Source organism: Hylobates moloch, unplaced genomic scaffold (assembly GCF_009828535.3).
Source record: "Hylobates moloch isolate HMO894 unplaced genomic scaffold, HMol_V3 SCAFFOLD_15, whole genome shotgun sequence".
NCBI lineage: Eukaryota > Metazoa > Chordata > Mammalia > Primates > Hylobatidae > Hylobates > Hylobates moloch.
In genome coordinates, this window is record NW_026652290.1 from 2,588,948 (window position 1) to 2,611,543 (window position 22,596).

Sequence of the window (22,596 nt, forward strand, 5' to 3'; positions counted from 1 at the left end):
CAAGCTCAAAGGTGAAGCAGCCGCACTCGGTGGCTGACGCCTGTAATCCCAGCACTTTAGGAGACTGAGGTGGGCGAATCACCTGAGGTCAGGAGTTCGATACTAGCCTGGCCAACATGGTGAAACCCCATCTATACTAAAAACACGAAAATTAACCGGGTGTGGTGGCATGCACCTGTAGTCCCAGCTACTCAGGAGGCTGAGACAGGAGAATCGCTTGAACCTGGGAGGCAGGGGTTGCAGTGAGCCGAGATGGCGCCACTGCACTCCAGCCTGGGAGACAGAGCGAGACTCAGTCTCAAAAAAAAAAAAAAAGAAAAAGAAAAAGGTGAGTCAGGCAAGCCAGAGGTGAGACCGGAGTTGGCCCCCGTAGTCATTCACACAAACGGCTCCTTTCTGAAGACAATTGATTGCAGGAGTGCAATGAGTGGTTAGAAGACAAGTGTCACCAGGAATAAAGTGGGAGCAGCCGGGGGCAGTGGCTGAGTGGCCAGTCATCTCTGGTGCCATCTCACTCAAGACGCGGGCCGGGAGCCAAGGACACTGGAGACCACTTTGTTTCCTCATTGCTGTCGGGGCCGCCACTGCCCTCCCCACCCCCACTGCCCCTGTCAGCTCCTCCACCTCTAGAAATGGGGGTCTCCTGCATCCCCTCTCCACGGCCGAGTTCAGGGGCTTCCCATGAGATTCAGCCAAAAAGGGCCCAGGCCTTTTCTATCCCATGGGGGCTGAGGCCAGTATCAGGCGTCGGTCCCTGGTCTCCCCCGTCTGCTGGGACCTTTCTCTCCTGCCAGGCTGTGCTTTGTCCTCAGCGAGGCCTGCCAGGATGTCCAGGTGATGTCACCCAGTCAGCCTGTTCCATCCCCTGGCTCCCCCTCAAGCCCTCCTTCCACTAAAACCACGGGGGTTTTAGGAATGACCTGGAAAGCGACACCACCTCCGCAGAAGGGGCCTGTTACGCTGGGCCAGTAAAACGAGTGCCTGGAAAGGGGGGTGCCATCACCCCTTTCTTGAAGACGCTCAGGGCCACCACAGAAGGAAAAGGCAGCAGCCCTGGTCCCCAGTGTGAGGAAAAGACCAGTAAGCTGGCATCACTGTCTGCCACTCAATCGGACTTCATAAAAGCCACCAGGGGCCATTTCTGGGTGGGGGAAGAGGCAGGTAGGAAAAGCCAAGTGCATGGGGCTCCGGGGCCTCAGCCAGAGCCCAGGCTTAGTGGCACCTGAAGCCAGCCCTGGTGCGGCTGCACTGTGCACACTTTATAAAATGGGGCCGGGTGCGGTGGCTCATGCCTGTGATCCCAGCATTTTGGGAGGCCAAGGTGGGTGGATCACTTGAGGTCAGGAGTTCGAGACCAGCCTGGCCAACATGGTGAATCCCCTTCTCTGCTAAAAATACAAAAATTTTCTGGGCATGGTGACGGGCACCTGTAATCCCAGCTACTCGGGAGGCTGAGGCAGGAGAATCGCTTGAACCCGGGAGGCAGAGGTTGCAGTGAGCCGAGATCATGCCATTGCACTCCAGCCTGGGTGACAGAGCGAGACTTTTGTCTCTTAAAAAAAAAAAAAAAATGGACCTTGTGCCAGTTGTCTGGAGTGAACGTCCCCTGGCTGCCCCATCATGTCAGTGGAGAACAGAGAGCCAGGCCCTGGGCTGGCAGGACACCCCCTCCTCTCCTGGGGGATTGAGAGCTGTGGGTGGGGGCCTGCCTGGCAGCAGGGCCTCTGAGTTGGCTGGAGGTGTTTATCAATCCTGGGCTCCGCGGCTGGGGCCTCTCCGCTGAGCCTGCGCCTGCATGTGCACGTCTGTCTCCAGCCCTGTCAGTCCTGGCCCAGCTCCTTCCCTGTCTGGGTGTGATCGCCGCTGCGCTCCCCTGGGCATGTGGGTGTAACAAGTCCAAACCTTCTGTGGGAGTCGGGCAGGCTCGGCCCCGCCCTCGGGGCTGTGCCCTTTCCTCCCAGACTGGTTGTGCAGGAGCAGGCATGAGTGTGGCCGTTGTGGGTGCATGCGCGGCAGGCCTGGGACCCAGCGGCCCGCTGCCTCACCTGCAAGGAGGGGCCTCCCAGAAACTCCCTTCCCCAGTGCCCAGCCGCCCCACCTCGCCAGACTTAGCTGACCAGCCAGCGAGGACGCCCGCTGCCTCCCACCCGCCCTCCTGCCCTCCGCCAGCCAAGCCCAGCCTGAGCCAGCACCTGCCTTTACAACCATGTTCAAGGGGTTGAGCAAAGGCTCCCAGGGGAAGGGGTCCCCCAAGGGCTCCCCAGCCAAGGGGTCCCCCAAAGGCTCCCCCAGCAAGCACAGCCGGTGAGTGGGACTGGGGGATGGGGAGCCGGGGAACTGGGGTGGGGGTGGTGCCAGGCCCAGGTCCTTGAGCCACCTGGCGGTGGCGGCGGCCCAGAGCCCAGGACCAGCCCCGTGCTGGTGCTGGCATTTGGTATCCCAAGGCCAAAGGGCCCAGGGGTGGACTCTCTCCTTGCTTTGGGAGCCGCAGGCCCAGGCCGAACTTCAGCCCTGGCAGGAGGCAGGGGATGGCCTGGGGCTCCCTACATCCTCTAAGGGGGCCTGCGGGCCACGGATTGAGGCCGCTCAGCGGGAGAAGTGCTGGACAGGAGCCTGCACCGGGGCCCTCCTCTGCCAGAGGCTGGGAGACAGGAGAGCCTGGGAGACAGGAGAGCCTGGGGGACAGGAGAGCCTGGGGGACAGGAGAGCCTGGGGGACAGGAGAGCCTGGGGGACAGGAGAGCCTGGGAGACAGGAGAGCCTGGCTGCCTGACTGCAGCTCTGCCCCAAGGCTCTACTTGGCTGGGATGACCCCTGGAGCCTGGATGCAGGGCATGAGGACTGAAGGGGCGGGGTGGGATCCCTAGGGTAGGGACGCAGGGGCTGTGCTGCCTCCTGCCTAAGCCACAGCCCTCCCCAGAGTTCTCACCCAGAGCCTTGTTGTATTGAAGAGTTAGGGGTTCATGGCCAGGCGCAGTAGCTCACGCCTATAATCCCCGAACTTCGGGAGGCCAATGCGGGAGGATTCCTTGAGCCCAGGAGTTCGAGACCAGCCTGGGCCACATAGGGAGATCTTGTTTCTATAAAAAAATAAAAATAAAAAATAGCCAGGCTTGGTGGCTCGTGCCTATTGCTTGAGCCCAGGAGTTTGAGGCTGCAGTGAGTCATGATCACACCACTGCTCTCCCGCCTGTGTGACAGACTGAGACTCTGTCTTTAAAAAAAAAAAAAAAAAAAAAAATCCTAGTGCAATACCTCACGCCTGTAATCCTACCACTTTGGGAGGCCGAGGCGGGTGGATCACTTGAGCCCAGGAGTTCGAGACCAGACTGGGCAACATGACGAAATCCCGTCTCTGCAAAAAATATACAAAAATTATCTGGATGTAGTGGTGCATGCCTGTAGTCAGAGCTAGTTCGGAGGCTGAGGTGAGAGGATCACTTGAGCCCGGGAAGTCGAGGCTGTGGTGAGCCGTGATCACTCCACTACACTCTAGCCTGGGTGACAGAGCAAGACCCTGTCTGTTAAAACAAAACAAAATAGAGCTGGGGCTTCCTTTTCCAGTGGGTGTGGTGCAGGGGGCACTGGGCCTCCCTTGGACCACCCGGCTCTCTGGGGCCCGGCCCCAGCTCTCTGTGGATGGATTGGGCGGTGCTCTTCCCACTCACTGGCTTCAGCTCGTCTGCAGAGGAGGCGGCAGCCCGCCTGGGTCCAGGGTGTCGAGATAAGCTCAGGGATGAAGGCTGGTGTGGGAGTGGGGGTGCCCATTACCCCGACAGGGATCAAGGCACCAACAGACACCGCGGCTGGGCGTCTGGGCGGACGGGAAGACAGTGGTTAAGGACTCTCAGCTAACACTCTCGCTGAGTGACCTGTCCTCCCTGGGGCACCTGAGCCCCACCCAGGGTGGAGTATGCAGCTCCCCGTGGGAGCAGCCATCCCAGGAGGCGGGACCTGAGCAGGAGTGCCCGGGGCCCAGCACCTGCAGCTCCCACTGTCCAGGCAGACTCCCCAGCAGTGCGCTCCCGGCCTGGGGCAGCTCGGTCCTCAGGACCCTGTTGGCTCTCACCTCACGTGCGATCCACTTGTTTGACATGAACTTACTGAGCGCTTACTGCATGCCAGGACTGTTCTAGGCACTGGAGATGTCGCTGTAGACAGAACCAACAGGCCCCTGCCTTCAAGGCACTAGCCCTCTAGTGGGATAAAAACTAACACGTGCTGGGTGCCGACCCGGCACCAGGCCTGCACTGGATGTTTCAGACAGATAAATTCAATTAATGCTCACAATAGCCCTAAGACATAGATATTTTTATTAGAATCCCGCTTTACAAGTGAGGAACCTCAGGCACAGAGAGGTTGAGTAACTTGCCCAAGGTCACACAGCATTAATGATGGAGAAAGATGAAACCAGGCTGTCTTGGCCACAGAGTTCTTCCAGACTGCTGAGCCTTCACCAGCACTGTCCCTTTGCCTGGGGGGGGCCATCCTCTGATCCAGTTCAAGGCTTCCCCTGCCCCGGGATAATGATCCCCCAATAAGGCACTGTGCTCATGAGGCTTGGACCAATATGCCCTCTTTTAGGTCTGCTTGACCTCATGACCTCCACAGAGTGAGTGCATGCACACAGCAGGTGCTCTGTGGAGGCTGCAGGGCGAATGCACAGAAAAAGCCCTGGGGTGGAAGCAAGGTTTCCCCTCCGTCCCTGACCAGGTGACTCAGAGCAAGTCAGGGCCCAATCTGGGCTTTGAACCCTCAACTCTGGAGAATGTTAGGGTGCCCAGCAGTCTCTTGCGCCTGCCCCCCCTCCCCGGCTCCGACAGTGTGAGGCTCCTCTAGACGGCTGCTGAAGCCAGCACTCTGGCAAAGCTCCCCGGGGCGGAGGAGGTATAGGGGAACACAGGGCTGGAGTGGGAGGAGCTGGGGGTGGGGGACACGCTGCTGCCTCCCTGCCGCAGCCAGCCCAACTGCCCCTCCCAGGGCCCAGCCAGGCTGGCTCAGGTACTAGTGGCTGAGCTGGTGACTCACTGGCTAGGGGAGGGAAGAGGCGGGCAGCTGGGTGGGGTCGGGAACTCACTGCCAGCACAGCTGGCTGAGGCTGGGACACCGAGGCCGCCTGCCCCCCAGCACCACACAGACCTGAGACCCTCACCTTTTGACCCCTCATGTGGTGGGGCCGTGCTAACACCCCCAACCAGGACTCGCTCACAGAGCCTCCTGCAGAGAGAGACCCCAAAGTCAGGGCAGTGAGCTAGGCTGTGGGGGCAGGATGGGGTGGAAGGAGGGCAGGGGACGCCACCTGGATGGGGCACAGAGGGGCCCCTTCCGCCAAGCTGCCCGCTGTCCCCTCCACCCACCAGGGCTGCCACCCAGGAGCTGGCCCTGCTCATCTCCCGCATGCAAGCCAACGCCGACCAGGTGGAGCGGGACATCCTGGAGACGCAGAAGAGGCTGCAGCAGGTGAGGCCCCGGCGGCAGTTGGCAGGGCGTGGGCAGGCTGGGTGGCATGGGCGGCCCATCATCAGGCCTGGCACTCCCTGAGTGCCCCCTGGTGATGGTGAAGATGGAACAGATGACCTTTGTCCTGCACCGCCCATCCCCTAACACATGGTGGGAGAGACGGCTCAGCTTCCTTCTTTTCTGGGCTCCCCTGTGTCTTGTCACGGACGCCCTGGGCCTGACCCTGTGCCTGGCGTGGGCCTCGAGGTTGGCCAGCATAGCTGGGGTCCCAAAGGTTGGGCTCAGGCCCACAGTGATGGGCAGTAGGGGTGTGGGGGCTCTGGGCCCTGGCAAGTCTGCCCATCCCCTGCCCACAGGACCGGCTGAACAGTGAGCAGAGCCAGGCCCTGCAGCACCAGCAGGAGACGGGCCGCAGCCTGAAGGAGGCCGAGGTGCTGCTCAAGGACCTCTTCCTGGACGTGGACAAGGCCCGGCGGCTCAAGCACCCGCAGGCTGAGGAGATTGAGAAGGAGTGAGTGGGGCTGCGGCAGGGCTGGGGGTCCCTGGGGAAGACCTAGGCCCAGCCGTGACCTGCCGGCCACCTTCTTGACAGCATCAAGCAGCTGCACGAGCGGGTGACCCAGGAGTGTGCGGAGTACCGTGCCCTGTACGAGAAGATGGTGCTGCCCCCCGAAGTGGGACCCAGGGTCGACTGGGCACGCGTGCTGGAGCAGAAACAGGTCAGGAGCTCAAAGTCACACCCCAGTGTGATCAGAGGGCGATACGGAACTGCATTTAATCCAGGGCCTGACTGTAGGCTTGAACAGTCAGGGTGTAGGGGTGGCTCAGGGGTCTGGGCAGGGAGACAGTGCAGACAGTGCAGTCAGGGAAGACTTCCTGCAGGAGGAGGTACATGAAGAGACGTCAGAGGGGTGAGAGGGTTTGGTTGGGTCAGGGTGAAGTAGTGAGGAGAGGACAATTCCAGAAAGAAGGAGCAGAGGCTCCTGCCAGGAGGAAGCCTGGGGTTGGACGGGAAGTGGGGATTTCTGGGCAGGTGGGCAGAGCCAGGTCATGGGGCATTCTGATCCCTGGTTGAGGAGTTGTGCTTTGATGCCACAGAGAAGGGGTGTCATCCTGCAATAGAGGGACAGTGGGGAAGGGCCCGGCTGGAGCAGGGCTTTCTGAGGTCCCTAGAGCTTGGCTGGAGGTGTCCAGGCAGGAGGCACTGAGGCTGGGTCACAGATGAGGCAGGGTGGAGCTGGAGACTTCTCAGAGGCTGAGCCCAGCGTCTGGGAACCAGTGGGACTCAGGGGCCACTGCAGAATGGCCTCGCCCCTGGGTGAGCTGCAGGGCGTGCACCCGGGCTGCTCCCAGGCTCGTCCACGCTCTGCCCAAATGACCAAGTCCACTTCTCCGAGTGAGAGGCGTGTGGGGTTCTCTGGCTCCCCACCGCGGTCCTGTGGGGACTGAGCCACTGGCTCTCCTGCAGAAGCAGGTCTGCGCAGGCCAGTACGGGCCGGGCATGGCGGAGCTGGAGCAACAGATCGCCGAGCACAACATCCTGCAGAAGGAGATAGACGCCTATGGGCAGCAGCTGCGCAGCCTTGTGGGGCCGGTAGGTGAGCCCGGAGGATGTCACATCCGGGCCAGCCCCAGCCCCTGTTTCTCCAGTCACAGCCGGAGCTAGATGGGCTGGGCCCTGGGGATAGGGGTGGGTGGGGTATAGCTGGCCCAGATCTTACGGGGCCATCTCCCTGCACCCCACCTCTCACGGGCTTGTTTCTCCCCTTGGTCGAGGCAGGATGCAGCCACCATCCGGAGCCAATACCGAGACCTACTGGTGAGCAGGAGGGAGGGTCGGGCAGGGCGGCTGCGGGTGGGCCTGGGTGGCCGCCCGGACCCTGCCCGGGGCCAGTGTTCCTGAGCGCGGCCCAATGGCGCCTTTTGCCCCCCACTTTCTCTCTCCCCACCCTGCTGCTGGCGGCGGGTCCTGAGCACAGAAGGCGGCGTCGTGGCGCGGGCAGAGCCTGGGCAGCCTGTACACGCACCTGCAGGGCTGCACGCGGCAGCTAAGCGCCCTGGCGGAGCAGCAGCGCCGCATCCTGCAGCAGGACTGGAGCGACCTCATGGCCGACCCTGCGGGCGTGCGGCGGGAGTACGAGGTCGGCTGGCAGAGGTTGGGGCCAGTTGGGGGAGGCCAGGGCCATCCTGGTCCTCACCACCGCTCCCCACCCTACTCGCCCCCAGCACTTCAAGCAGCAGGAGCTGCTGAGCCAGGAGCAGAGCGTGAACCAGCTGGAGGACGACGGCGAGCGCATGGTGGAGCTGCGGCACCCCGCGGTGGGGCCCATCCAGGTGCGCTGCGGGCAGGGCAGGGCGAGAGTGAGAAGGGACATGGTGGGCGGGAAAGGGGGGGAGGTGGGGTGGACGTGGGGGGGGCGGGGCGGGGCGTGGTCCGAGGGCTCCGTGCTGCCGTATCCAGGCCCATCAGGAGGCCCTGAAGATGGAGTGGCAGAACTTCCTGAACCTGTGCATCTGCCAGGAGACCCAGCTGCAGCACGTGGAGGACTACCGCCGGGTGAGCCCTCAGGCAGGCGGCAGGGGCGGCAGGGGCGGGAGGTCCCACAGCACCCCTGCCCACAGGAGAGGCACTGCACCTCTCAGCTAGACAGAGCTGGCAGGGCGCGGTGGCTCACACCTGTAATCCCAGCACTTTGGGAGGCCGAGGCTGGCGGATCACTTGAGGTCAGGAGTTCGAGATCAGCCTGGCCAACATGGTGAAACCCTGTCTCTACTAAAAATACCAAAATTAGCCAGACGTGGTCGCGTGCGCCTGTAATCCCAGCTACTCAGGAGGCTGAGGCAGGAGAATCGCTTGAACCTAGGAGGCGGAGGTTGCAGTGGGCCGAGATTGGTCCACTGCACTCCAGCCTGGGTGACAGAGAGAGACTCCACCTCAAAAATAAAATAAAATAGAGCTATGTGGTTGCCACTCGGTCCCAGAGGGAAAGCAAGGCATGGGCACATTCTCAACAGGGTGAAGCAGTTCCCAGGGGGGTGAAAATTGGTTCTTAATGGCAGAAAAATATCTTAACTCTTTTTATGCATGAAGTACAGATCCACATACAGCACCTAAGCTGTATACAGCATATCTGTGGTATTAAAATTTCTTGGGGGCCAGGTGCGGTGGCTCACACCTGTCATCCCAGCACTTTGGGAGGCCGAGCCAGGAGAATTGCTTGACCCCAGTAGTTCCAGACCAGCCTGGGCAACATAGCGAGACCCTGTCTCTATACAAATAGATAAATCTCTATCAAAATAAATAAATAAATAAAATTTTATGGGGATGAGGTGGGGGAAATTAAATAAAATATTTCTTAAAAGGCTCTTTAGGAGAATAATAATAAAAAAAAAACAGTTGAGAAACCCTGATATAATATACAACTGGGATTTGGGGGCAGATAATGTTTCATACATTTTCCTATAGAACCACAAGACTGTGATCACACACATTGACAAAAATTCCGTAAAAGCACCTGGAATGCTTCTTTAAAGCACAGCTTCTTCTCCGGGGCTGGGACAAGTGCAGCTCCAATACCCTCTGTCCCAGCAAGAAAGACTTCAGGTGCTGGAGGGAGGCAGGTGATGGTGCCCTTCATTTGTGCAGGAAGGACGAAGACCAAGTGTTTTATGACCCACTTAAAAAAATTAAGTTCAGTGCACGAGTAAGACCCCATTTGCGAGAGCACACCAGTGATAAAAGGTCCTGTCACCTGCGTAGGAAAAAGAGCGACCAGAGTAGGGGAGAGTGACAGTTTAGGTTTAGCTCGTTTAAGTTTAGCTGGTTTAGGTTTGTCTGGTTTGTGTTTAGCTGGTTTAGGTTTATCTGGTTCGCATTTGACTGGTTTAGGTTTAGCTGGTTTCGGTTTAGGTGGTTTGTGTTTAGCTGGTTTAGATTTAGCTGGTTTAAGTTTAGCTGGTTTAGGTTTACCTGGTTTAGGTTTAGCTGATTTGTGTTTAGTTGGCTTAGGTTTAGCTGGCTTAGGGGTTACTGGTTTAGTTTAGCTGGTTCACATTTATCTGGTTTGTGTTTAGCTGGTTTGTATTTAGCTGGTTTAGGTTTAGCTGCTTTGTGTTTAGCTGGTTTAGGTTTAGCTGGCTTAGGTTCAGCTGGTTTGTGGGGTCAGTGGGCAGCAGCTTGCCCCAGGCTCTGCCCTTGACCACCCAGTGAACTCAGTTCCAGGAAGAGGCCGACTCAGTCAGCCAGACCCTGGCGAAGCTCAACTCCAACTTGGATGCCAAGTACAGCCCTGCACCTGGGGGCCCCCCTGGCTCCCCCACAGAGCTGCTGCAACAGTTGGAGGTGAGACAACCCCACCAGGCCATCTGCACCCCACTTCTGGGAATTGGTCCTGTCCATCTTTCTGGGCCTCACCCCTTCTGCCTCGGTACCTAGTCCTATCCCAAGCCCTGGCCTGGGTGCTGGCGGGTGGTCTGCTCTAGCAGGAGGCTGGCCAGGTACCGGCAAGCTCCTCCCACCTCTGGACGTCAGTTTCCTCATTTGCAGTGGGACAAGGGCAGCCTGGGAGAGCTCTGAGGCCCGTCTAGCTTCTGCTCAGAGGCCTGGGTGATGCTGTGCCATCCCCCTCCCTGCAGCTAGCAGATCCCAGGATCCTAGGCCCCCAGAGAGGGGCTCCTTTTACTTTGCTGACTTAGAGACCCCTGCCTTCATGAAGGCCAGCCTCTAGTCCTTTTGAAGGACGGGTATGGTGTGGCCAGCCTCCAATGCAGCCTGGGCCCCCGGCAGGCAGAGGAAAAACAGCTGGCCGTCACCGAGAGGGCCACTGGGGACCTGCAGCGGCGAAGCCAGGATGTGGCCCCTTTGCCACAGCGAAGAAACCTGCCTCAGCAGCCCCTGCACGTGGACAGCATCTGCGACTGGGACTCAGGAGAAGTGCGAACTCCCCCACCTCACCCCTGCCGCCATCCAGCCCCACCCAGCCCATCCCCTGCCCCTGCCCCTGCCCAAGCTCATCCCTGCTCCATCCCCAGCTGTCTCCTGCGCCCACTTTTGCCCTACTCCTTCCCTTGACCCAGACCCTCCTCTCTCCAAGTCCTGTCCTGCCTCTTTTCTACCCCAGCACCTCCCACCCTACTCTTGTCCCTGTTCCAGCTGCTGTCCCCATCTGTCTGTGTCCCCAGCCCCTACTCTGCCCTGGCCTTGGCCCCCTGCCCCTGAGCCCGCAGGAGCCGCCCCCTTTCTGTGCCCCCAGGTGCAGCTGCTGCGGGGCGAGCGGTATAAGCTGATAGATAACACTGACCCGCACACCTGGGTCGTGCAGGGCCCTGGTGGGGAGACCAAGCGTGCTCCCGCCACCTGCTTCTGCATCCCAGCACCAGACCCTGATGCTGTGGCCAGGGCCTCCCGGTAGGTCTGTGTAGGGATACTCAGGGGCAGGCTGTGGGCAGAGCAGGCCGGCCCTGCGCTGTCCAAGCCCATGGCCCGGCAGACCCCTGCTCAAAGGCCGGCCTTCACCTGAAGCTGCGTCTACTGGGGCTGGGGAGGGAGAGAGGCAGAGTGGGGACCTCTTTCTCGAATCCCCTCTTCGTTCTAGGCTGGCCTCGGAGCTGCAGGACCTGAAGCGGAAATTGGCCACAGTCCAGAGCCGCCTGAAGGCCAGTGCTGTGGAGTCTCTTCGGCCCAGCCAGCAGGGTACCCAGGGTGGCCCGGGGAGGGGTGGCTGTGGGGCTAGAAGGAGTAGATTCCGACTTCCGACTGGTCTCTGATGGGCAGGGGTTGCCTTGGGTTAGGGACCATCACTCTGGGGATTTCATCTCTGGGGTGGCCCTGCCCATCCCCTCCACCCTACTCCGACAGGACCCTCTGTGGGCACCTGGTGGGGGCACCCGTCTGGCAGTCTGGAGATAGACCCTGGGCCCTCACCAGCACCTCTGCCCCCAGCTCCATCTGGCTCGGCCCCGGCCAACCCACAGGCCCAGAAGCTCCTGACACAGATGACCCAGCTGGATGGAGACCTGGGACAGATAGAGAGGCAGGTGCTGGCCCGGGCGCGGGCCCCGCTGAGCCGCACCACACCCCTGGAGGACCTGGAGGGCCGCATCCACAGCCAGGAGGTGGGTGAGCGGCGGAAAGGGGCGGCTGGGATGAGAAGCGGCCCGGCCCTGGTGCTCACACTTGAGGGAGGTGAGGCAAGTGCAGGAGCAGTGGCTGGGACGGAGGTGGAGAAGGGTGTGGACAGAGCTGGGCTCAGACAAGCTGGTTCCCCTCCTGGCTCCCCCACTGACCAGCTCCGGGATCTTGGACTACATGACTCTCTGGGCCTTGGTTTCCTCATCCCTGAAGCAGACATAATAATGCCCAGCTCACCTGATCATTCAGGAAGGTTCCAGTAGGGCCCAATGTCAACACCCCCAGGAGGTATTCTGGCGAAGCTCCTGAAATAGCAAGGAAGCCTGGAGAATCTTAGGAAGAGATGTCCCCTGGCTGCAAGGGGGAGCCTACCTGGGGAGGTTGCAGCGTTGTGTAAACTCCTTACCCAAGAACAGCAAGCTCTCTGCCACGTGGACTCAACACCCCCAAAAGTGCTCAGAGTGAGACCCACACCGGGCCACAGTCTGGGGTATCCTCCCAAACCAGTTTCTTTTCTTTTCTGGAGACAAAGTCTCTCTGCATCACCCAGGCTGGAGTGCAGTGGCACGATCTGGGCTCACTGCAACTTCTGCCTCCCAGGTTCAAGCAATTCTCCTGCCTCAACCTCCTGAATAACTGGGATTACAGGCACGCACCACCATGCCCAACTAATTTTTGTATTTTTAGTAGAGGCGGGGTTTCACCATGTTGGCCAGGCTGATGTCGAACTCCTGACCTCAAGTGATCCTCCCATCTCGGCCTCCCAAAGTGCTGAGATTATAGGCGTGAGCCACCGCGCCTGGTCTGTTTTTTGTTTTTTGTTTTTTGAGATGGGGTCTCACTTTGTCACCCAGGCTGGAGTGCAGTGGTGTGCAGTGGTATAATCTCAGCTCACTGCAACCTCCACCTCCCAGGCTTGAGTGATCCTCCCACCTCAGCCTCCCGAGTAGTTGGGACCACAGGTGCAACACTGAGCCCAGCTAATTTTTTTGGTAGAGATGGGGTTTTGCCATGTTGCCCAGGCTGGTCTCAAACTCCTGAGCTCAAGCGATCCTCCCACTTTGGCCTCCCAAAGTGCTAGGATTACAGGCATTAGCCACGGCACTTGGCCATATTATTATTATTTTGAGACGGGGTCTTGCTTTGTTGCCCAGGCTGGAGGGCAGTGGCATGATCAAGGCTCACTGTAGCCTCAACTTCCTGGTCTCAAACAATCCCCCTGTCTTCACCTCCCAAGAAGCTGCGTCCTTAGGTTTTGAAGTCATAGCATCTGCCACGTCAGTGGTGTTGGGGTGCAGGAGAAGCCCAGTTAGACTGGTGGTGGGTGGTGCCTGGTACAGAGTCAGCACTGCTCGGTGACGGACGGGGCAGATGAGTGAATAACTGATGAAAGAATGAGGGCGACAGTCCCTAGTAGGCAGAGCCAGGGCTTTGGCTGGAGCGACAGGGCCGGGGGACCTGATGGTCTTGTCAGCAGGACAGTGACATGAAGATGACTGTAGGTAACTGTGCGCCTAGCGCTCGCTGCTGAGCTCAGGACACAGGCTCTTGTGTCGTCCTCCCATCAATCATTCTTTTTTATTTATTTTTTTGAGATGGAGTCTTGCTCTTGTCGCCCAAGCTGGAGTGCAGCGGCGTGATCTCAGCTTGCTGCAACCCCCACCTCCTGGGGTTCAAGCAATTCTCCTGCCTCAGCCTCCTGGGTAGCTGGGATTACAGGTGCACGCCACTACGGCTGACTAATTTTTGTATTTTTAGGAGAGACAGGGTTTCGCCAGGTTGGCCAGGCTGGTCTCGAACTCCTGACCTCAAGCAATCCACCCGCCTCGGCCTCCCAAAGTGCTAGGATTACAGGTGTGAGCCAGTGCGCCCGCCCCCTCCTATTAGTCATTCTGTAGATGAGGAGACTGAGGGTCAGAGAGGTTGATCTGCCGCAGGTCATCCACAGAGGAACGAGCGGGGCCAGGACTGAACCCAGTTCTCTGGCCTGAGCCCAAGCATGTACCCACCACACTCTACTGCCTCCACGGGCGCAGAGTTAGGGTATCCTGGTAGAAGAGTCGGGCGGAACCCACCTGCCCAGAGATCCCTGACCCCGCCCCTCTTCAGGGCACAGCCCAGCGCCTGCAGAGCCTGGGAACGGAGAAGGAGACAGCCCAGAAGGAGTGCGAGGCGTTTCTGTCCACGCGGCCCGTGGGCCCCGCTGCCCTGCAGCTGCCCGTGGCCCTCAACAGCGTGAAGAACAAGTTCAGTGACGTGCAGGTTCTGTGCAGCCTCTACGGGGAGAAGTGAGTGCTTTGGGGACAGGGCAGCCAGGCAGGGCAGCAGCGTGTGGCCCAGGGAGTGTCTGAGCCTTGTCTCCTCTGCGGCAGAGCCAAGGCTGCCCTGGGCCTGGAGCGGCAGATCCAGGATGCGGACAGGGTCATCCGAGGCTTCGAGGCCACCCTGGTGCAGGAGGCCCCCATCCCTGCTGAACCGGGGGCTCTGCAGGAGAGGGTCAGCGAGCTGCAGGTAAGGGACCAGCCGGGGCCTCCTGGTGGCAGGGGGACCCAGCATTCAGGGGCGGGTGGGGTGGACACCGCGTCTCCCCAGCCACGAGGGTGCACGGCTGCGTCCCCTCCTTCCGCAGCGCCAGCGGAGGGAGCTGCTGGAACAGCAGACCTGCGTGCTGCGGCTGCACCGCGCGCTGAAGGCCTCGGAGCACGCATGCGCCGCGCTGCAGAACAACTTCCAGGAGTTCTGCCAAGACCTGCCTCGCCAGCAGCGCCAGGTGCGAGCCCTCACCGACCGCTACCACGCCGCAGGGGACCAGCTGGACCTGCGGTGAGCGACTGGGTCCTCGTGGCACAGGGTGTGGACTGGTGCAGAGCCAGGCATTGCTGTCTACAAGCTGTGTGATCCTGGGCTAGTTAGTGACTTCACTTCTCTGAAGCTGTTTCCTCGTCTCTAAAATGGGATAACAACAGCACTTACCTCCCAGGGTGGTGCCTGGTAGAGACTGTCCCATCTCTGAATTCCCAGGCTCAGGGAGTGGGGATCTGCACAGCAGGCCACTCGGGCCTCCTGACCTGCCCCCAGGAGGAGGCTCCCACCAGCCTCCCTGTGCACCTGCCCCTGTCCCCAGAGGGCAGGTCTTATCTCTGTTCTGGGCCTCGTCCTCCTGCAGGGAGAAGATGGTGCAGGATGCCGCCCTCACCTACCAGCAGTTCAAGAACTGCAAGGATAACCTGAGCTCCTGGCTGGAGCACCTGCCCCACAGCCAGGTGCGGCCCAGCGACGGCCCCAGCCAGATCGCCTACAAGCTGCAGGCGCAGAAGGTGAGGCTGGGGCAGGGACAGCTGCCTGTGCCCATGTGGCCCCCTAGTGGCCAAAGCTCAGAAGCGCTCTAAGGGGCTTCAAAGCCCAGACCACGGAGGCCTTGGGCCCCTTCCCTGGCCTCCAGCTGAAATGCTCCTCTTTGTCCAGACGGGGCCAGCCCATCTCTGTCTGGCCCGACTGGGGCAGTGGGATTTACAAGCTCAGGCCACAGAGCCCTGAGGGTTCCGGCCACTATTGCATCTTCCTCATACTCGTCAAGCCCCTGCCATGTGCCAGGCAATGGGTTCACTGGGGTACAAGCCTGCACCCAGGCAGCTCCCAGTCTGGTGGGGGAGGTCTATGATGCTGACAAGCATTGGTGGGAGAAGCCGGCGTGCTGTGGGTGCTCCCAGGCTGGACACCCACGTGGGTCAGGGTTGGTGGTGTGGGAGGAAGCAAGTGTAGCCGGGGGAGGGATGAAATGTCCCATATAGAGAACATGGCATCAGAAGAAAGGAGGGGAACTCAGGGGCGAGGGCGACCAGATGGGCAGACCACACAGGCCCTTCCAGCATGGGATCCAGGCTGCGCTGTCTCCTGTGGCCCCCAGAAGCTGCTGGGGAGGGGATGCTTCCAGGCCAGTGTTTAGAAGCTGGCTCTGGCTGCCGAGTAGAGAACGGCTAAGAGGGTGGGAATGAAGACACGGAGGCCCATGAGGAGCCAGGTTGGAAATCCAGGTGAGAGAGAGTGACGGCCTGGCCGGGGAAGGGACCATGGCACAGGGCGAGGTGGGCAGATCTGAGATGGAGATGGCAGAATTAGGTGGACTTGGTGACTGCTTGAAGGGGACAGTGAGTGAGATGGACGGGGCCCGGTGGTGCCCAGGGTTCTGTTGGGGACAACTGGGAAGAGGGGGCACCTCCACCTGAGGTGGAACACAGGGAATAGAGCATATTTGGGGAGATGAATGGGGCCGGCTAGGTCATGCTGAAATGAGGTGGCCAGGACAGCCGAGGGCAGCGGGGAGATGGAGGTAGGCATATGGGAGGGAACTGGGGCTGGGGGTTCCCCTAGGAGCTCATGAGAGCAAAGATGGGTCTGGGACTTCCGGAAAATGAGAATATCTGGGGAGAGAGTAGGGAGGTGACATTGGGAAGGGGGCCTGGGACAGAGATTCTCAGCCGTGGCTGCAAACTAGAATCTCCCAGGGAGCATTTAAAACATCCCCAGGCCAGGACCCCTCCCCAGACCAAATAAATTGGATTATTGTGGTCAGAGCATCAGTATATTAAGTTCCCAGATGAATAAAAGTGGGCGCCCTGGGTTGAGAACTTTCCACTTGGAGCCATGGTTCTGGATGAGCTGTAGCAGCATCACCTGGGGACTTGTCAGAAATGTGACTTCTCAGGGCCACCCAGACCTGCTGGATCCGATGTGCAGGTGGACCCCGAATGCCTGCCTGCCTCCCACAGGCCCCAGGTGATGCTCGCAGATACTGCTGTGCTAGAACGGAACTCTGAGGGGCACAAGGCCAAAGAAAGGTGCTCATGCCTATAATCCCAGCACTTTGGAAGGCCGAGGCTGGCGGATCACCTGAGGTCAGGAGTTCGAGACCAGCCTGGCCAACAGGGTGAAACCCCGTCTCTACTAAAAATATAAAAATTAGCCTGGCATGGTGGCAGGCACCTGTAATCCCAGCTACTCAGGAAGCTGAGGCATGAAAATCGCTTTAACCCAGGAGGCTGCTGTGAGCTGAGATAACGCACTCCAACCTGGGTGACAGAGCGATACTTGGTCTCAAAAAAAAAAAAAAAGAAAGGGATTCTGCCAAGGTGCCTCGGAGAGGAAGGAGGAAAAGCAGAGAGAATAGAGAATGATGTCAGGGAGAGGAGGGAGTTTGGCCCAGGTCTCCCTCCCTGCCCTTTCTCGTTCCTGGGAGGCAGCTCTGGCTGACTGTGGCCCTGGAGCCACTGGCTAGAGGAGAGTCAGGGTGAGTGGCATTTCCTGGCCTCCTGACTCTGGGTTCTTCCCTGGCAGAGGCTGACGCAGGAGATCCAGAGCCGAGAGCGGGACAGGGCCACAGCATCCCGCCTCTCCCAGGCCCTGCAGGCAGCGCTCCAGGTAAGCAGCTTGCCTTCAGCTTGCCCCTCTCCATGCATCACCCTTGTCCCTCTTCCAGCCCTATCCCCCACACCCAGCTTCCCCACTGGCTGCCAGCCTGCTGTCCTTTCCTCCCTGCTCAGGACTATGAGCTCCAGGCAAACACCTACCGCTGCTCTTTGGAGCCCACCCTGGCAGTGTCAGCCCCCAAGAGACCCCGAGTGGCTCCCCTGCGGGAGAGCATCCAGGCCCAGGTGAGATGGGACCTGATGGGGCTCAGTGGACCTTGGCACCAGCTCTGCAGGCTCCAAGGCAGGAGCTGACTCTGCCCTTCCCCTCTCCCTCTGCCCTCTCCAGGAGAAGAACCTTGCAACGGCCTATACTGAGGTTGCAGCAGCACAGCAGCAGCTGCTGCAGCAGCTGGAGTTTGCTAGAAAAATGCTGGAGAAGGTACACAGACAACACCTACACCTTTCCCACAACAGCCAAGAATAACCAGGAATGCCCACTCCATTCCCAGAATGCCAGGCTGTCACCCTGGTAGTCTCCCTTCCTCCTCTCCCTCCTGCCTGCAGCTCCTGGGCAGCTCTGGCTGCTGGAGAGGGGGGCAGCTTCCAGCCACCTTTTCTCTCCAGCAGCTCTTACAGGCTGGTGTCCATCGCAGGGTTAGGCCCTGGAGATGGCATTCAGTGTGGTCACAGCTTGGCCGCTGGGCGTCCTCCAATGGGACAGGACCTCCAACCCCAGAGAGCAGAGAAAATCCCCTACAGCCTTCAGCCTCAGCCACCTGGCTGTCCACCCTCGGCCTACACACTACACACCCTCGAGCCAGAACTTCTCCAGGACTCCTGGTGACTTGCCAGCTTTTCTGTTACCCTCAGCCACAGTCAGCGTCCCTGGATGGAAGGGGAAAGGGGAGAGGTTCTGGAGGGACAGGGAGAACCTCTCCTGTTTGCACTTCCTTGCATATATGGTTAAACTTTTTTTTGAGACAGGATCTCGCTCTGTCACCAAGGCTGGAGTGCAATGGCGCAATCTCAGCTCACTGCAACCTCCGCCTCCCCAGTTCAAGCGATTCTCCTGCCTTGGCCTCCTGAGTAACTGAGATCACAGGCATGCATTACCACACCCAGCTAATTTTTTGGATTTTTAGTAGAGACAGGGTTTCACTGTGTTGATCAGGCTGGTCTCGAACTCCTGACCTCAGGTGATCCGCCTGCCTCAGCCTCCCAAAGTGTTGGGATTAAAGGCATCAGCCATCGCACCTGGCCCCTATTTGCGCTTTCTAATGCAAACCAGGCCTGCACACTGCCTTGGGTCCTAAAATCATTGCATTGACTGGGTCTTCTCAAAACCCTATATCCAAGCATCTTAGGTCTTCAGCTCTGCCTCTGAGGACCCACTGGGGAGTCTCAGGAAACAGGGAGAGGTCTTTCATCTCAGGAAAAACATGGAGCTCCTATCTCCACCGCCCACCCCCATGCTCTACCCTTCTTCCTCTCTGCAGAAGGAGCTCAGTGAGGACATCCGAGGGACCCATGATGCAAAGCAGGCCTCCGAGAGCCCTGCCCAAGCAGGGAGAGAGTCAGAGGCCCTGAAGGCCCAGCTGGAAAAGGAGAGGAAGCGGGTGGCCCAAGTGCAGCGTGAGCTGGAGGTGCAGAGGAGCCAACTGCTGCAGCTGAGGACCCAGCGGCCCTTGGAGAGGCTGGAGGAGAAGGAAGTGGTGGAGTTCTACCGGGACCCCCAGCTGGAGGGCAGCCTGTCTAGGGTGAAGGCCCAGGTGGAGGAGGAGGGCAAGCGGCGGGCTGGCCTGCAGGCAGACCTGGAAGTGGCAGCCCAGAAGGTCGTGCAGCTGGAAAGCAAGAGGAAGACCATGCAGCCTCATCTGCTGACCAAGGAGGTCACCCAGGTGGAGAGGGACCCCGGCCTGGACAGTCAGGCAGCCCAGCTCAGGATCCAGATCCAGCAGCTCCGTGGGGAGGATGCCGTCATCTCGGCCCGGCTGGAACGGCTGAAGAAGGAGCTACTGGCCCTTGAGAAGCGGGAGGTGGATGTGAAGGAGAAGGTCGTGGTGAAAGAGGTGGTCAAGGTGGAGAAGAATCTGGAAATGGTCAAGGCAGCCCAGGCTCTGAGGCTGCAGATGGAGGAGGATGCTGTGCGCAGGGAGCAGGCGGAGGAGGCTGTGGCCAAGCTACAGGCTCGCATCCAAGACCTGGAGCGGGCTATCAGCTCGGTGGAGCCCAAGGTCATCGTGAAGGAGGTGAAGAAGGTGGAGCAGGACCCAGGGCTCCTCCAGGAGTCCTCCAGGCTGAGGAGCCTCCTCGAGGAGGAGAGGAGCAAGAACGCGACGCTGGCCAGGGAGCTGAGCGACCTGCACAGCAAGTACAGCGTGGTGGAGAAGCAGAGGCCCAAAGTGCAGCTCCAGGAGCGCGTCCACGAGACCTTCCAGGTGGATCCGGAGACAGAGCAGGAGATCACTCGGCTCAAGGCCAAGCTGCAGGAGGTGGCGGGCAAGAGGAGCGGTGTGGAGAAGGAGGTGGAGAAGCTGCTGCCCGACCTGGAGGTCCTGCGGGCCCAGAAGCCCACGGTGGAGTACAAGGAGGTGACCCAGGAGGTGGTGAGGCATGAGAGGAGCCCCGAGGTGCTGCGCGAGATCGACCGCCTGAAGGCTCAGCTCAACGAGCTCGTCAACAGCCACGGGCGCTCCCAGGAGCAGCTCATCCGCCTGCAGGGTGAGCGTGACGAGTGGAGGCGCGAGCGGGCCAAGGTGGAGACCAAGACGGTGAGCAAGGAGGTGGTGCGCCACGAGAAGGACCCGGTGCTGGAGAAAGAAGCAGAGCGGCTCCGCCAGGAGGTGCGGGAGGCGGCCCAGAAAAGGCGGGCCGCGGAGGACGCGGTGTACGAGCTGCAGAGCAAGCGCCTGCTGCTGGAGAGGAGGAAGCCCGAGGAGAAGGTGGTGGTGCAGGAGGTGGTGGTCACCCAGAAGGACCCGAAGCTGCGCGAGGAGCACAGCCGGCTGAGCCGGAGCCTGGATGAGGAGGTGGGCCGGCGGCGCCAGCTGGAGCTTGAGCTGCAGCAGCTGCGGGCCGGCGTGGAGGAGCAGGAGGGCCTGCTCAGCTTCCAGGAGGACCGCAGCAAGAAGCTGGCCGTGGAGAGGGAGCTGCGGCAGCTGACCTTGAGGATCCAGGAGCTGGAGAAGCGGCCTCCCACGGTGCAGGAGAAGATCATCATGGAGGAAGTGGTGAAGCTGGAGAAGGACCCGGACCTGGAGAAGTCCACGGAAGCCCTGCGGCGGGACCTGGACCAGGAGAAGACCCAGGTGACGGAGCTGCATCGGGAGTGCAAGAACCTGCAGGTCCAGATTGACGTCCTCCAGAAAGCCAAATCGCAGGAGAAGACCATCTACAAGGAAGTGATCCGGGTGCAGAAGGACCGCGTGCTGGAGGATGAGCGGGCCCGCGTGTGGGAGATGCTCAGCAGGGAGCGCACGGCCCGGCAGGGCCGGGAGGAGGAGGCACGGCGCCTGCGGGAGCGCATTGACCGGGCCGAGACGCTGGGGAGAACCTGGTCCCGGGAGGAGTCCGAGCTGCAGAGGGCCCGGGACCAGGCCGACCAGGAGCGTGGGCGGCTGCAGCAGGAGCTGCGGGCTCTGGAGAGGCAGAAGCAGCAGCAGACACTGCAGCTGCAGGAGGAGTCGAAGCTGCTCAGCCAGAAGACGGAGAGCGAGCGGCAGAAGGCGGCCCAGCGGGGCCAGGAGCTCTCTCGGCTCGAGGCGGCCATCCTCCGCGAGAAGGACCAGATCTACGAGAAGGAGCGTATGCTCCGGGACCTCCACGCCAAGGTGAGCCGGGAAGAGCTCAGCCAGGAGACCCAGACGCGAGAGACCAACCTTTCCACCAAGATCTCCATCCTGGAACCCGAGACGGGGAAGGACATGTCCCCGTACGAGGCCTACAAGAGGGGCCTCATCGACAGGGGCCAGTACTTGCAGCTGCAGGAGCTCGAGTGTGACTGGGAGGAGGTCACCACCTCGGGGCCCTGTGGGGAGGAGTCTGTGCTCCTGGACCGCAAGAGCGGGAAGCAGTACTCCATCGAGGCCGCCCTCCGCTGCCGTCGCATCTCTAAGGAGGAGTACCATCTGTACAAGGACGGCCACCTGCCCATCTCCGAGTTTGCGCTGCTTGTAGCCGGGGAGACCAAGCCAAGCTCCTCACTCTCCATCGGCTCTATCATCTCCAAGTCCCCACTCGCCTCCCCGGCCCCCCAGAGCACCAGTTTCTTCTCTCCCAGCTTCTCTCTCGGGCTCAGTGATGACAGCTTCCCTATCGCCGGGATCTATGACACAACCACAGACAACAAGTGCAGCATCAAGACGGCCGTGGCCAAGAACATGCTGGACCCCATCACTGGGCAGAAGCTACTGGAGGCCCAGGCGGCCACAGGGGGCATCGTGGACCTGCTCAGCCGTGAGCGCTACTCTGTGCACAAGGCGATGGAGAGGGGCCTGATCGAGAACACCTCCACGCAGAGGCTGCTCAACGCCCAGAAGGCCTTCACCGGCATCGAGGACCCCGTCACCAAGAAGAGGCTGTCGGTAGGCGAGGCTGTCCAGAAGGGCTGGATGCCCCGGGAAAGCGTGCTCCCACACTTGCAGGTGCAGCACCTGACCGGGGGGCTCATCGACCCCAAGAGGACAGGCCGCATCCCCATCCAGCAGGCCCTCCTCTCTGGGATGGTCAGTGAAGAGCTGGCCCAGCTCCTGCAGGACGAGTCCAGCTACGAGAAGGATTTGACAGACCCCATCTCCAAGGAACGGCTGAGCTACAAGGAGGCCATGGGCCGCTGCCGCAAAGACCCCCTGAGCGGCCTGCTGCTCCTGCCGGCGGCACTGGAGGGGTACCGCTGCTACCGCTCCACCTCCCCCACCGTCCCGCGCTCCCTGCGCTGACACAGGCCAAGCAGCCAGTGGGGAAGTGCGTGTGTTGGGCCAGGTAGGATACGTACACCTCTTGCCTCAGGGCAGTCTCAGGCAGTGGGTCTTCCCTCTGTCCGACCACTGCTTTATTGTTTTACTAACATGGTGATGGGCTCCCTCTCCTAACCTTGGTGCCTGATCCATCCCCAGACCAGGACAGCAGCCACTCAGTTCTTCCTCCACCTCCACTCAGTGATCCCAGTAAACGAATTCTGCCTCCCCGTGTCATGTGGTGTCCCATTCATTCACATTTGAGAGCGCAGGATCCACGTGTCTGGGGGATGAGCGCAAGGACAGCGTTGCTCAAGTCCTTGCCGGGGCGGATGTGCTCAATTTGCCTGCCTGAGAAATCAGCATCCTGGGAGGGCTGTGCCTCCTCGAGTGCGGGGCAGGGATGCGGTGGGGCAGGTCATGGAAAGAGATTATGGTTTAAAATCACTAAAGGAGGCCGGGCACAGTGGCTCACACCTGTAATCCCAGCATTTAGGGAGGCCAAGGCGGGTGGATCCGAGGTCAGGAGTTCGAGACCAGCCTGACCAACATGGTGAAACCCCAACTCTACTAAAAATACAAAAATTAGCTGGGTGTGGTGGTGCGCGCCTGAAATCCCCACTACTCAGGAGGCTAAGGCAGGA

General features: G+C 60.3%; 1 protein-coding gene across 1 annotated transcript; it reads left to right on the forward strand.

Moving 5' to 3' along the window:
• The first annotated feature begins 2,206 nt into the window (after nt 1-2,206).
• EVPL (envoplakin) lies at nt 2,207-22,178 on the forward strand. The gene is made up of 22 exons (XM_032177799.2): nt 2,207-2,304; nt 5,360-5,459; nt 5,816-5,970; nt 6,052-6,178; nt 6,928-7,053; nt 7,240-7,278; nt 7,439-7,600; nt 7,686-7,793; nt 7,921-8,016; nt 9,676-9,801; nt 10,246-10,392; nt 10,712-10,866; nt 11,054-11,151; nt 11,401-11,573; nt 13,699-13,877; nt 13,962-14,100; nt 14,219-14,412; nt 14,756-14,906; nt 16,924-17,007; nt 17,130-17,240; nt 17,344-17,436; nt 18,494-22,178. The coding sequence occupies exons 1-22, from the start codon at nt 2,207-2,209 to the stop codon at nt 21,932-21,934; spliced, it is 6,102 nt and encodes a 2,033-aa protein (XP_032033690.1). The 3' UTR covers nt 21,935-22,178.
• The last annotated feature ends 418 nt before the right edge of the window (nt 22,179-22,596 follow it).

Excerpts from the sequence above, each read along its gene's own strand:
- EVPL (XM_032177799.2), top strand. The coding sequence starts at position 2,207 with ATGTTCAAGGGGTTGAGCAAAGGCTCCCAGGGGAAGGGGTCCCCCAAG. Across the intron at positions 13,878-13,961 it reads TGCAGCCTCTACGGGGAGAA|AGCCAAGGCTGCCCTGGGCC; the intron begins GTGAGTGCTTTG and ends CCTCTGCGGCAG. Across the intron at positions 14,101-14,218 it reads AGAGGGTCAGCGAGCTGCAG|CGCCAGCGGAGGGAGCTGCT; the intron begins GTAAGGGACCAG and ends CTCCTTCCGCAG.